This window comes from Vulpes vulpes, chromosome 8 (assembly GCF_048418805.1).
Source record: "Vulpes vulpes isolate BD-2025 chromosome 8, VulVul3, whole genome shotgun sequence".
Taxonomy (NCBI): Eukaryota; Metazoa; Chordata; class Mammalia; order Carnivora; family Canidae; genus Vulpes; species Vulpes vulpes.
In genome coordinates, this window is record NC_132787.1 from 4518168 (window position 1) to 4532863 (window position 14696).

The following is a 14696-nucleotide window of genomic DNA, read 5'->3' on the forward strand; positions in this document are numbered from 1 at the left end:
TGTTATGTTGTTTATTTATGGAACATATGAAGCTATTCAGCATGCAGTAGAAATTCTGGGGCTGGAAGTTAAGCTTACAGCTTAAGATATATCTTTGGAAATTGTCTGGTGTTAAGTGATCTTTGATGAGTTGAGAGTGGCTGAGCTTACCCAAAGAGAGGAGAGAAACTGACCTTTCAGTAATGCCTAGGAACAGAGGTGAGCAGAGGGAGAGTGAAGGGATTCAGTCCAAAAATTGAAAATGATTTGAAAGATAGGAATCAGGAGAGTTCTAGTTAAGAAAAAAAGGAAAATACAATGTCAGAAATGAGAGACTAATCAACAAACAGCAACAGAGAATGATAACAACTAAGACATGGTCCTTGGATTTGATAGCAAGAGACCTTTAGGAGAGTAACATCGGTATGATGGTAGAAGTAGAAGACAGACCCAAGTGGTCAGAGGGATGAATGGAAGGTGAGAAAATGGAAACAGTGAGCACCTAGAGACTAAGGTTTGACTGTGAAGTTGGATCAAGGTTGAGGTGATAGATTGAGGGGAAAAAGGCTTAAGAGAAAAAAACATTATTAATCTATATATACAAATTTCAGATATGTGTACATAAACACATCAGAAATGTGAGCTTGGGGGCACCTTGGGTGGCTCAGTAGGTTAAGCATCTAATTTTTGGTATGGCTTAGGGCAAGATCTCAGGGTTAAGATCGGGCCCTGCCTGCTCAGGTTCACATGCTGGGCGTAGAGCCTGCTTAAGATTTTCTCTCTCCCCCTATCTCTCTGCCCCTCCTCCCCTCTAAGAACAAGATATGAGCATGTTTTTAGGTAGGGAGGGCAAGGATAGAGGCAGAGGTGAAATGAAAGTTTTGAGAAGACAGAAGGGAAAGGTTGGTAACTCAGATAGATAGTCATAACAGTTATTTTTCCCCAGACATAGGTAAAGGGAGGGAAAGATGATACTAAGTGTGCTTCCTTTTCTTCTTTTTTTTCTGGAGTGGTAAAGTGTGAATCACTAAGGGTGAATTTTGTAAGCGCCCAGTGAAAGTGGCTCTAATTCTTTGGTGAGCAGTTTCCAGAAGTAAAATTGCTTCTCAGGATTACACAACCAACTTTTCATTACTTTGGCTCTGCATCATAGTGGTTTTTTTAAGAGCAAAATATCCTTAAAAGGAGATTTTTAAAAAGAGACAAGATGTTATTGAAGTGATTTTTGTCTTGATGCAAACATCTACATCCTTGTTGACCCCTAGGAATTTGATCATTGTTACAATTTTCTTATTGTCTAGAATACAGATTTCTACAGAGGCCTGTCTAAAACTCTTCCAAAAACACTAGCAGTGATAATTCTAACAGACTCATTAGACTTGCCTACAAACTTCTGTGTCACAGTGTTGCTGGATAATAGAGTAGTGAGCCTTTTATGTACAGTATTTATATTTACTGGTTCCTTTTTCTTTTCATATCTCTTGAGTATATCTTTTTTTTTTTTTAAGATTATTTTTTTATTCATGAGACACACACACACAGAGAGAGAAAGAGACAGAGAGAGGGGGGCAGAGAAAAAGGCAGAGGGAGAAGTAGGCTCCATGCAGGGAGCCCAATGTGGGACTCGATCCCGGGTCTCCGGGATCAGGCCCTGGGCCAAAGGTGGCACTAAACCACCAAGCCACCGGGGCTGCCCTCTTGAGTATATCTCAAAGTTTCATTAGCTAAAATTACTAATTCATGGTTCCGAAAAGTGATATGTACTTTCTCAACAACTAGACTTAAGACTGAATAATAAGCATTCATTTTGTTGTGCTGATAGTGTTTGGATAAAATTTAAACGTTCATGCAATTTCATTCAAATCATATGCATAAAGTTCCTTCTATTTTATTCATAAAGTTCCTTCTGAAGCAAGAGGGCAAGAGGCAAAGTGGACCTGTCCCCTGATCCTAAGAATCTTTCTAACAAGGAGAATTTATAAAATTATAGTAAGATAAAGGGAGTGACCTGTGCTGATTGGGAACAGGACTAGGGCAGTTCAGGAAAGGGTTTTTTGAGGAGAACCCTATGCTGTCTTTCCTGGAGTCTTGAAAGGTGAATAGATTGAGGAAAGATAACATTCGAGGTGGAGTGAAAAAATATATGGTGTATCAAAGGAGTAGAAACTGGTCATGGCATAATTTTGGAGATTATCTTTTCATGTCAAAATTCTATAGAGTTTGGGGATCCCTGGGTGGCGCAGCGGTTTGGCGCCTGCCTTTGGCCCAGGGCGCGATCCTGGAGACCCGGGATCGAGTCCCACGTCGGGCTCCCGGTGCATGGAGCCTGCTTCTCCCTTCTGCCTATGTCTCTGCCTCTCTCTCTCTCTCTCTCTCTCTGTGTGACTATCATAAATAAATAAAAATTAAAAAAAAAATTCTATAGAGTTTGGCTTCTCCCTATCAGAGAAAAAAAGTTACAAATAAATAAAAAGAATGCTAGAATGAATCTTGTAATGCTAGATTATGTGTGTGTGTGAGTGTGTATGTGTGTGTGTGTGTGGATATCTATATATGTCTATATATATTTATATATATCTCTACACAAACACAGGTATAAAGATAAATATAAAAATATAGATGTGTATTATATACATGAGTTAATACACATACATATATTCCTGGTTCTGTATTCCAAGAGAGCCTAGAAGCAGTGACATCTCAGTAGCGATGAGCACATGTAGTGCCTAGATTTGGTTTCTCTAGTCTTCATCAAGGAATCAGAACTCCTTGATGAAGTGGTTGATTTCAGGGCTGAGGCCATGCAAATATGTTTGGAACATCTTATAGTGCTAAACAGCAGGACTGCTTAAAAAAAAAAAAAAAAAATTGGTGACACATTGAATAGACACTAGAGCCAAGCTGAAAGAGCTCCAAATGACCAAAGCTGGGAACAATTTGAGCAACAAAATAAAATTAGCTTGGGAATAAAATAATCCAAGAATTACTATAACCCAGGAAATAAAATAATATCCCTGAGTCTCTCCTAATATAAATAAAAGATTGAATAAACAAGAGGAAAAGGACATTTCTTCCTTATAGAAGAATTCCAATTAATAAATGCAAAAGGAATGAGGGCAACAGAAAATCGCCATTGGAACACGGCAATAATAATTAATGAAGGCAAGATCAGCCATGAATGCTAAAATTAATGAGTAAAAGTTTAAGAAGGAATAGGAATAAAATATCTCCCCCAAAACATTTATGAATTATAGAGGCAAGCATAGTAGCAAATGATCAAGGTTAACATCACCAATAATAACACATCAACATCTTGTGCCTTCTGATAGGAGGATACACTGAGGATGAAGCCACGTGAGTTCTGTGGTATTCTTCCCAAAATTCTATAACTTCGATCTAATCTGAGAAAACATCATATTTTAAAAAGGAAAACCCTTTTTTTTTTTTTTTTAAGGATTATGAGATGTCCCAAGTTCATCAGGTATATTTGTCCCACCCCAGTTCAACTACTTCTTCAAAGAGCCCTGGTTCTTTTTATTGGAAAAAACAAGAAACTCAAATTGAGAGGCATTCTACAGAATACCTGACCAGTACTCTTCAAAAATCTCATAGTTGGGATGCCTGGATGGCTCAGTGGTTAAGCGTCTGCCTTTGGGTCAGGTCGTGATCTCGGCGTCCTGGGATCGAGTCCCATATCAGGCTCCCCAGAGGGAGCCTGCTTCTCCCTCTACCATGTCTTTCCCTCTGTCTCTGTCTCTCACGAATAAATAAATAAAAAATCTTAAAAAGAAAATGTCATGGTCATGAAAGACAAAAAGAGAGGAACTGTCAAAGAGATTGGAAGAGACTTAAGAAGACATGACTATTAAATGTAGTGTAGGCTCCTGGAACAAAAAGAAGACTTTAGTGGAAATTCTTAATTTGGATAATTGTCCCGTGGTAATATAAGACAGAGCTAGGTGGAAGTTGCATGGGAACTTCTGTGTATCTTTGCAACTCTCGTGTAAATCTAAAAATTGTAAATTAAAAAAACTATTAATGGGATCCCTGGGTGGCGCAGCGGTTTGGCGCCTGCCTTTGGCCCAGGGCGCGATCCTGGAGACCCAGGAGCGAGTCCCACGTCGGGCTCCCCGTGCATGGAGCCTGCTTCTCTCTCTGCCTCTCTCTCTCTCTCTCTCTCTCTCTCTGTGTGTGACTATCATAAATAAATTTTAAAAAAAAATTAAAAAAACTATTAACTTTCAAAACCTTTTTCAAGTATGTGAATTTAGTCACTATTTTTGTAAAAAATAAGAAATTTTAGAAATAAATGTAGGGGTGCCTGGGTGGCTCAGTTGATTAACCACCTGACTCTTAACTCAGGTCTTGATCTCAGGATCATGCATTCAAACCCCACTTTGGGCTCCATACTAGGCATGGAGCTAAGAAAGAAGGGAAGAAAGAAAAAGGGAAGGAAGGAGTAAGTTTATATCATTATGTGGGAACAAATTTCAAGTTGCTTTTGTTTAAAATTTCTCTTTGCACCCTGAAGTTCTTTTAGGTTGGTCTTTTCCTTTTAACTAGTTGTTCCCTGATGTTCAAATCAGGAAGAGTTCTTGATTAAACAAGAAAGAAAAAAAAACTTTAGAACTCTACAGTCTGTTTCTAAAAATAACATTTTCTTTTAACGAGTGAGTTTGTACTTTGTTCTCTCTAATTTTTTTTAGTCTGTGTTCAGGCAACTATGCCTCTTGCACAAGTAACTATCTCCTGAGGGAAGGGGAGAGAGAGAGTGAGAGGAGAAAGATATGATGAGATTAGGAGATTAGATTTATAAGAACAGGATTGTGTTAGTGGCAGCTCATTTGCTTTAGTCTCAGCCTGGATTCTGCAAGACAGTTTGCTTAGTTAGGTCTGTAAATGAATTTATTAAAGTAGGTTTCCTGGAGCAGCTACAGGCCTCACCCTCAGCAGGAGCTCAAGGAAGCAGATACCTGGGACCAAATTTTCCAGTGAGTCATTGCCCAACCCTTAAACTTTTAAAGGACCTTTGTTCAAGGTTTTATCTCCAGGCTACCGCTCACCCATAGGACATTAAGCTATCCTACCTCAAGCTACCAGGTGTGATAAAAGAACTTTGAACTGGGAATTAGAACTCTGGCTCTCATACTAACTAGTTGGTGAGTTGGGGAAAATTATTGGACCATAGGTCAATTCTCTTACTGTAAGAAGGGGGACTTGGCTACTTGATTTCTAAGGTTCCTTCTTGTTGTTAAAATCTGTCCTATGTATCTAAAACTGAAGACATCTTCCTTCTCAGGAAACAGTTACCCTTTCTATGTATTCCATTATTGTTCTTTATACCACTGTCCTTGCAGTCTCTGAGGCTAAAATCTTAAGAATTGTTTTTGTTATATCCATTTCCTTTAACTCTTCCACACAATTGATAACCAATCCAGCAATTTCTTCCATCACAGTTGAAGTGATAGTAGAATGCATTTGACCTAAGAGGTTGGGTTTTGGTGTCTGAACACTGATTTCTGTGTGGGCCATATATTAGCTGTATGACCTCTGACAAATTACTCAACCTCAGTGGACCATTTTTTTCTTTTTTTATGGAAATAACACTGTCTCCAGGGTTGTAAGGATTAAGCGAGTTAGTAAATGTCCAATAAGTGATAGTGCCTTTTATTATTTGTACATAGCAATGCAATGGATTGGATCTTGAAGTCAAATGGGCCTCTGGAAAAAAATATTCAAAGATATTGCAGCCCAAACTGAATACTTCCTTCTAGATATGTCTTTCCAGTACATGCCCTTCTCACTTTTTTTTTTTTTTTTTGAGAGAAGGAAGGTGGAGAGAGAGAGAGAGAGAGAGGGAGAGAGAATCGTAAACAGGCTCCACAGTTTGCTCACAAAGCCCAATGTGGGGCTTCATGTCACAACCCTGAGCTGAAATCAAAAGTTGGACACTTAACTGAGCTACCCAGGCACCTCCATTTTTTCCCCCTTCTCATTCTTAGCAAGATTTCTAGGATTAAGGAAGTTGTCCTAAAGTCTGAGAATGAGATTCCCATCTAAGAGAGTGTCGGTAAGTAGGGAGAGCTATCACACCTTTAATTCAAGCCCACGAAAGTCAAAATATTCACAATGGAGAGTATTTCAAGCAGGCCCAGTATAACTCTAAGTTTCACTGAAACAACAAATGGTTATCCCTGATGCTGACCATTCTAGGAAGATCACTGTACTATATTCTTACTGAAAGATAATTTGTATGGGTTTGCAGCTAGGTGATTCAAAATTTTTGTTATCCAATTTTCCACCTTGGCTAAAAGTGATGATTTTAATTATTATTCTTGTAGTGGAAAGAAAATGGATTTTGGAAATCAAAGAGAATATGGATTTGAGTCCCATTTCTGCTACTTTATAACTAAGAGATCATTATAAAGTTATTTAATACCTCTGAATTTTAGTTTTTCATCATAAATATAAGACAATAAAACCAATCTTGTTAAGTGGTTTTGGGAATTAGATATGTACTTTACATAAGTAGATGTTGTAAAATGTTCATTTCTTTCTAAGAGTCTAAGATTTTTAACCTTAGCCTTGAATTTTTAGCTTCCTATGGTGTATCACTAGGATTTTTCTTGTGGATGTGTATATTTCAACATGTGTAAAGCAAAACTCATCATTCTCCCACTTCTTCCCCTATTTATTGTCTGTTAATGACATCAACAATTTTCTAATCATTTAAGTTTGATGATGCCAGTGTTGATTCCTTCTCTATCCCTAAGTCCATTTTATTCTAAGAACTGTGATTACCTCTCACTTTGACAGTTTTAGGATCTTTTTGACAAGTAAATTAGACTCCAATCTTTTCCCTTCTTATCAAGTTATACACTGCTACAGAATTAGCTTTTAAAACATAGCTTCCTGGAGTGCCTGGGTGGCTCAGTCAGTTGAGCATCTGCCTTTGCCTTTGGCTCAGGTCATGGTCCCAGGGTCCTGGGATGGAGCCCTGCATCAGGCTCCCTGCTCAGTGGAGAGTGTGCTTCTCCCTCTGCCACTCCCTGACTGCTTGTGCTCGCTCGCGCTTGCTCTCTCTCAAATAAATAAAATCTTAAAAATAATAAAAATGAAAGAGGGCATGTGATGTGATGAGCACTGGGTGTTATAGCTTGGTAAATTGAATTTTATTTTTATTTATAAAAATAAAATAAATAAATCTTAAAAATACAACGTGCTTCACATTATGTTACTTGCTGTTTCAGAAGCTTTCATGTTCCAGCATATAGACGATGAGTGATCCACTACAAAGCTCTTATCTTACAGATGTGGGTATTGGGCTCACAGAAATTATTTTTTTTATTTGCCATGAAAGTCACATTTGTGCTAGGGAGTGGCATGTTAAGACTAGTCCTTATCTCTGCTCACTCACAGACTAGTTCTTTCCATCCCTTAACATCGTTTTCAAGGCTTTTCTCATTCTGGCCCCATTCTTTCTCTACCTTACCTTCAACTACTCTTATACCTACTACTCTTGTACCTTCAACTCCATTGAAGTATTCTATGCTGTTTCAACTCCCTAATAGTGTAATGCTGTTCTCCCTACATGAGATGCACTTTCTTGCTCTTGCCCTCAGTTGATGAAATTCTGCCCATCTGTAAATCCCAAGTCAATCTGATGCCTCTTCCCTTCCCTCTCATCAAGCCAGAAAATCAGATCCCCTACTCCTAGACCTTGCATTACCTCTAACCACATTTTGCTTTGTAATAGAATTATTTGTGTACATGCCAGGAGGCCAACAGATTTTTAATAAAGATTTTTATTCAATTTATTAGAGAAAGCATGAACAGGGGGAGGGGAAGAGGAAGAGGAAAAGAGAGAAGCAGACTCCCTGCTGGGCAGGGAACGCATTCCAAGCAAATAGATTTTACACTCTATTTGGGCAAGGCCCTCTCCCTACACACTATAGAAAGTAGCTAGTTACTCAGTAACCTGATACCAGAGTCTATCAAAAATCATGTACTGATTCTTACCTTTATCTGTTTCATAGGGTGCTAATCACATTGTCAAGAAATTAACAGTAGTGCTTCTGTAAAGAGAAATGTGGTCAGGGTGTGAGCTACCTCATTCCTTAAGTAGAAAGCATGCTTATCCTAGCCTTATACCAAGATAGATATTCTGACTTTTCTTGGATTTCTGGCCAGGATTAATCAAAACCATGGAATTAGACCTGGGAATTAAACTCTTTTTTTTTTTTTTTTTTAACCACACTCAGTCCCTCAAATAATGAATGATTTTTCCTTTTTATAAATACATTTGAGAACATATCATACATATTTTTTTCTTTGATCCAGACTGATTGCTATAATAACACTGACAACATTTATACCAACACCTACATTGGAAGCATAATTGTACAGTGTCTTAGTATTGTTTAATATTTCCTAAACTTGGCCCAAGGGTCGTTATTGTGGTTTTACATGACTAACTTTAACTGAATTGTTGCTTTTGTGTCTTTTTCTTCTTTCTTTTTTAAAATTTTATTTATTTATTCATGAGAGAGAGAGAGAGAGAGAGAGAGAGGGGCAAAGACAGGAGCAGGCTCCATGCAGGGAGCCTGACATGGGACTCCATCCCAGGTCTCCAGGATCAGGCCCTGGGCTGAAGGCCATGCTAAACTGCTGAGCCCTTGTGTCTTTTTCTTAATAGAATAATGGCTGACCTTGTTTGGTGGGTCAGATGCAAACTGGAAAGCAGATAGACAAATATATATTATTTGATTCATTCTAGTGCACTTCAAAGAACATGTGTAGAGGAACACTTGGGTGGCTCAGTCAGTTGAGCATCCAACTCTTGATTTTGGCTTGGGTCATGATCTCAGGGTTATAAGATTGAGCCCCTCATCAGGCTCTGTAGTCAGCATGGAGTCTACTTGAGATTCTTTTTCTCTCTCTGCCTCTGCCCCACCTCTGCTTGCACACACACACACACACACTCTCTCTCTCTCTCTCTCTCTCTCTCAAAAAAAAAAAAAAAAAGAAAAACACCTGTGTAGTATTAAGATTATTTTATCCAGGAAGAGAGATAGTATTAAAAAAAATGATTACTTATTCTGTATCAGAGTCTTTTCTTCTTTATCTTATTTATTCCTCATAAGGATATTATGAAGGAAGTATTATTAGTATGGGGGAGAAATCTAACTCCCACTTAGATGCATCTAACATCAGAGCTCCTTTAAAAAAAAAAAAAAAGATTTATTCATGAAACAGAGAGAGAGACAGACAGAGACAGAGCCAGAAGCAGGCTCCATGCAGGGAGCCTGATGTGGGACTCGATCCCAGGGCTCTAGGATCATCACCTGGGCCAAAAGCAGGCGTCCAATCTCTGAGCCACCTAGGCATCCCAAGCGCCAGACCTCCTTACCATGAGGGTTCTATGTTACCTTCCAACATGGGGATTAAAACAAACAAGTAAACAAAAACAATAAAATTAGCATTGTTTTCAGGCAGTGCTTTAGTGGAAATAACAAGTACTACATGTGGAAAAGTAGCGTGGTCTTCTAAGGTTGCTTGTTAACTCACTTTGCCTAACAGGACTCTTAGTGTGAAATGGCAGCCCATGTTGCTTGGGTAAGCACACCGTGTGTTCCGTTGTTGTCAAGGTTGTTAGAAGCAGTACCTGATGAACCATACTTTGTGCCAGATCGGTTATGCTCTGTGGTTGTCAGGAGACATACAAGCAGTATTTTTCACTCTTCAAATAAGGAAACTATTGGCTCATTTCTAATCTTACCTCTTCTGGACAAAGGTTGGAACTCCTTTGGAATTACTAGGGCAAAAACTCCTTTTTTAATTTCTGGAGGCAAAACCCAAAAAATCCAGATTAATGGGTAGGGACTAGATGATTTCAGGGGCATGGCTTTATGTATTCTTTGACTCAAAGGGATTTTAGGAAAGAATTTCAGAATAGAGGTTTTGTCCCCTGTATATAAAATGCAGTATACTGGGGTTCCTGGGTGGCTCAATTAAGTGTCTGCCTTCAGCTCAGTTTATGATCCCAGGGTCCTGGAATCGAGCCCTGCATCTGGCTCCTTGCTCAGCACAGAGTCTGCTTTTCCCTCTCCCTTTCCCTCTGATCCTCTCCGCAGCTGTACTCTTGCTCTTTCTCGTTGTCTCTCTCTCAGATGAATAAATTAAAAATCTTTTTTAAAAAGTGTATTATAACAAAAGCCAATCCTGATGTATCATTCTTAAAATGTTCTTAATACTATTATAACATACTTAGTATTTTAAATATATTATCTCCTTAAATCCATATCAAAACATTCTATAATGGTAGGTAGTCTCATTTTTCAGTTGAAGAAAACTAAAACAGAAAGATTATATAGTTTGTTCAAGGTAACAAAAGTTATGATTTCAAGTAAAGTCTATCTTGACTTAAATAAAATCCTTGCTCTTTATATCGTACTATACTGTCTCCCCAGCTCTCTCTCCAAACCAAATGGTCAGTGCTACAGAATTTGGGAAGAGAGCAGCCAAAAGAAAGTTGGATGTAGGTAGAACTTAATTTGGACCTGAATCTACAGAGATGCCAATTGTACTTCCCCTGGGATGTAACTCAGAATGGAACATTTCACTCCAAATGTGAGTTTGGAACAGACTTAAGTTCAAGGGAAGGCCAATTGATGTTTGCACAGTGAGGTCAGTCATAAGATGATGGAACTGGAAGGGACTTTAGAGATCATCTGGTCTAACCTTCTCATTTTACAGGAAACTACAACCCAGATATTGAATCATTTGACCAAGGTTCCAGTTTTTGAGAGAACAGGTAGAGGAGTGTGGTTCTGCTGGCCTAGGGCTTTCTACTCTCTCATGGCACAGCACTGCCAGTCCCCGGATGCTGGAGAATCTTCTGATTCTAATATTCTGACTTTCTTTATTGCATAGGTATTTTGGTATCTGTAAACAAGATGGAATCGACTCCATTTAACAGACGGCAATGGACTTCAGTATCATTGAGGGTAACAGCCAGAGAACTTTCTCTTGTCAACAAGAATAAGTCATCGGCTATTGTGGAAATATTCTCCAAGTAAGTGTTGATCCAGGTCCAAAAGGACCATCTGTCTTGAACAAATATTACCACCTGTCAGGGAAATCAGTAAAGGAATTACATGGTGTAAAATGGCTTTATTGAGCACCTTCTCAAATTTGAGCACCATACAAGGCACTGTGAAGAAGGATGAAGATAAATCAGGAGACACATTCTCTATCTGGGAATTTTTGTTTAGTTGGGGAAAGAAAAAGTTACAAACAGAAAAGATAATTATAAAACATGTATCATTAAGCAAGTCCAAAATGCATGGGAATAAGGGCTAGAAACAGAGTAAGAGAGAGAAAATGACCAGTATGGGTAGAAGCTAGTCAGGAAGGCTTTCCAATTGAGATGAGTTTAGAGGTAAGTTCTGATTTAGTCGAAGGGAGTGTTAGGCATACTCTGTATCTGCATTATCCAATATTGTAGCCACTACATATGTGCCTATTTAAATTAATTAAAATTAAATAATATTTAAAATTCCATTCATCAGCTGCATTAGCCATATTTTGTGGCTCCCATATTGGAGATCACAGAAATATTTCATCATTGCATAACATTCTGTTGAACAGTGCAAACTATGTGGGCAAACTATGAACTGCTGGCTGCCTGTTTTAGTAAATAAAAGTTTACTGGAACATGGCCATATCCATCTGTGCATTGTCTATGGCTGCTTTGATGCTACAGCAGCAGAATTGCAGCAGAGACCATATGGCCTCCAAGTCTAAAGTATTTATTATCTGCTCTTTTAAGAAAAAGTTTGCTGACTCCCTGCTTTGGACCATGAGTTCTTTGATATGAAGGTCCCTTTCCTGCCTATTTTATATGCCTAGTGTACAGCGCAGTGACTAGAACACAGTAGGCACTCAACTGATGTTGAAGGGATGGTTTATATAAATATACCAGAGATGGCAAACATTGACTTCACTCAAATAGATGCCATACTGGGGAAGAGCTTAGGACAGGTGGTAGGTTTACATCACTAGGAGAGTTTATTAAGTAATAGGAAGCTATTATACCTTTAAGAGAAAAAAGATGGTCAAGATTTGAAGAAAATTATCCTGGGAGCTGTATCTAGGATACAGCTAAATACCTAAATAGGAGGTTTCTGTAATCTACAATGTCACCTTTACTTCAATAACAAATCCATCACAGACTTACTCTGTGGAAAACATTGCCCTTCCAATCTGTTAACCTTGGTTACTGCTTAAGGTAGAGTGAAGGTGGAAGGAGATTGCATAGCCCTTTTACCTTCCACATTATGCATTTTGTATTACTGTAATTTTATAGCAAACATATATTGTTCTTCTCAAAACAAACATATATTGTTCTTCTCAAAAAGCTATTTCAGAAAAAAGGGATAGAGATCTTAAGATTTAATCCCTGCCCTCAAGAAAATTAATAAGTTAGTACAGTTTACATAGTAGACGAAGTCCCTAACTTCCTTCATCTTAAGAATCAAGTGGGGTACCTGTTAATAATATGGTGTTCTAGTTATCTATTTCTGCATAGGGAAAAAATATCCCCCAAATTTAGTGGCTTGAAATACTAACATTTATGGGTGCCTGTGTGGCTCAGTTGGTTAAGTGTCTACCTTCCACTCAGGTCATGATCTCAGGATCCTGAGATGGAGCCCTGCATTAGGCTCCCTGCTTGGCACGGAGTTTGCTTCTCCCTCTGCCCCTACGTCCCGCTTGTGCTCGCTTGCTTGCTCTCTGTCAAATAACTAAATAAAGTCTTTATTTAAAAAAAAAAAAATACTAACATTTATTTTGCTTGGGAATCTCCAATTTGGGTAGGGCTTGCCTCTACTTCTTAGCATCAGCCAGGGTGGCTCATAGACAGGGCCTATAGTCATCTAAAGGGTTGCTTGCAAGTTGAGTCATTACTGCTGGTAGTCACCTGGGATCTCAGCTGGGGTCCTGGTCAGGATACCTCTTCACATGGCTTTTCCGTGTGGCTGCTTGGCTTAGTTGGCTGGGTTCCTAGGGCAAGCATCCAGAGACCAAGGGAGGGAGGGAACAGAGGAAGAAGGGAGTCAGGGTCAGGGGTCATGTGGCCTTTTATGACAAGTCCTCAGAAGTTACACAGAATCACTTTTGCCACATTGTCTTCATTGGAAGCCAGTCCCTAAGACTGGCTCAGGTTCAGAGGGAGGGGAATTTGACTCTACTTTTGATGGGAAGAATGTCAAAGATTTTTTGGACATGTTTTAAAACCATCTTATATGGCTTCCCAGTCCCCTCCACTAAAGATTCTCATTCCACCTGCTTGGGATGGGGCCTATGATTTTGTATTTTTGACAAGTATTCCAGGTGAATTTTACCTTCAGGGCAGTTTAGGAAGCACACTGGTAGTGTAAGAGATGGACTTGTGAACTTGCAGCCATGAACTTGAACATAAAGCAGAATGAATACCGTTTCTGATAGGTTCAAATAGAGGATCATGGAAACTGACCATGAATAAAGGGAATAGGAAAGCAAGCAGTCCGGCATGGAGAAATACCAAAGGGAGAAGCAACTTGTACAGTTTGGTGTAGGCCAGGTTATAGAAAGCCTTGAATGCTATATTAAGTTTAAGATTTAGTTAGATAAACAATGGAAACAGTTGAAGGTTTTCATGCAGAGAATGACATGATCAGACTTGTATTTTAGAAAGATGTTTCTGGCAACAGGATAAAAGGTAGACTGGAAAGGTGTGAGACAAGCTGTAAGGCTCTCTTGAAAACCCAAGTGAAAGCTCTTGAGGGTGGAGGGCAGCAGGGATGGAAAGGAAGACAAAGAATTGAGACATTGTTGAGATGTGATTAATGGAAGTTGGAAACTCCCTGTTCTGCAGAGAAACTTCTCCACATTCTTACCCTTCTCACCCTCTCTAGCCCCACCTCTTTAGCTGAACTTGGCTTTCCCTCCACTTGCATTCTGTCTCTGAGCAGTGGCTGCCTCTTTCTGCACATGCTTGCCTGAAATATCCTGGGGTTGGGAGTCAGGGTTCTTGCTCTCCTACATCTCTCCTACTGGTTCCCATCCATCATGTTTCACTCTTTGTTCTGCAGTTCTAACCCTGTGATTTGAGGCTCACATCTCACTGTGCTATCTTTATCCTCCCCTTCATTGCAGTGGTGTGCCAGCCAGCTGGCCAAGCTGATCACCTTCACTGGGGACGCTGGCTTGCCCCTTCATCATCTTCTCAGTAAGGATGCTACGGGCATTTTCGATGAAACAGACCTTCCTTCTGTGGGCTGGCCATCATCTTGCCTTTCTCCAAATGCTAGTAGTACCCCCATGATGTTGTAGCATCCAAAAAAAGAAAAATGGGGCAGAAGGGAAACCCCAATAAGAGTCCCTCACACATTTCCAAATGTCCCCCAGGGTGAGTAGTGCCCTGGGTGAAGAACCACTGGACGTATCTCATACTCTGGACTCTTCATTTCTTGATCTTCCCTACTTCTTCAGTCGGCACATTGTCTCCCATGGGCCTGCATCCAATCCCAGACTTATCATCACACAGAATCTATCTCTGGAACGTGCATTTGGAAAACTCTGTCTGGGGTGGAGCCTCCTGTCCTAATGCTATTCCATTCTTTTATTTGCACTGATGGCTGCTTTGGGGCCAAAACAGGACACCCAGACCCTGGATG

At 39.5% G+C, this 14696-nt stretch overlaps 1 protein-coding gene across 7 annotated transcripts in view; it reads left to right on the forward strand.

The window, feature by feature from the left end:
• LIMA1 (LIM domain and actin binding 1) overlaps positions 1–14696 on the forward strand; it is an 88372-nt gene that overhangs the window by 20755 nt on the left and 52921 nt on the right. For 4 of the 7 annotated variants that reach the window (XM_026000309.2, XM_026000310.2, XM_026000312.2 and 1 more), the window contains exon 2: positions 10912–11053. In XM_026000309.2, the coding sequence (XP_025856094.2) occupies positions 10935–11053 (119 nt within the window). In that variant the 5' untranslated portion in view covers positions 10912–10934. Of the gene's footprint in view, positions 1–4688; positions 4971–10911; positions 11054–14696 lie in introns of those variants that run through there. The other 3 variants (XM_072765324.1, XM_072765326.1, XM_072765325.1) reach the window with 2 other exon arrangements.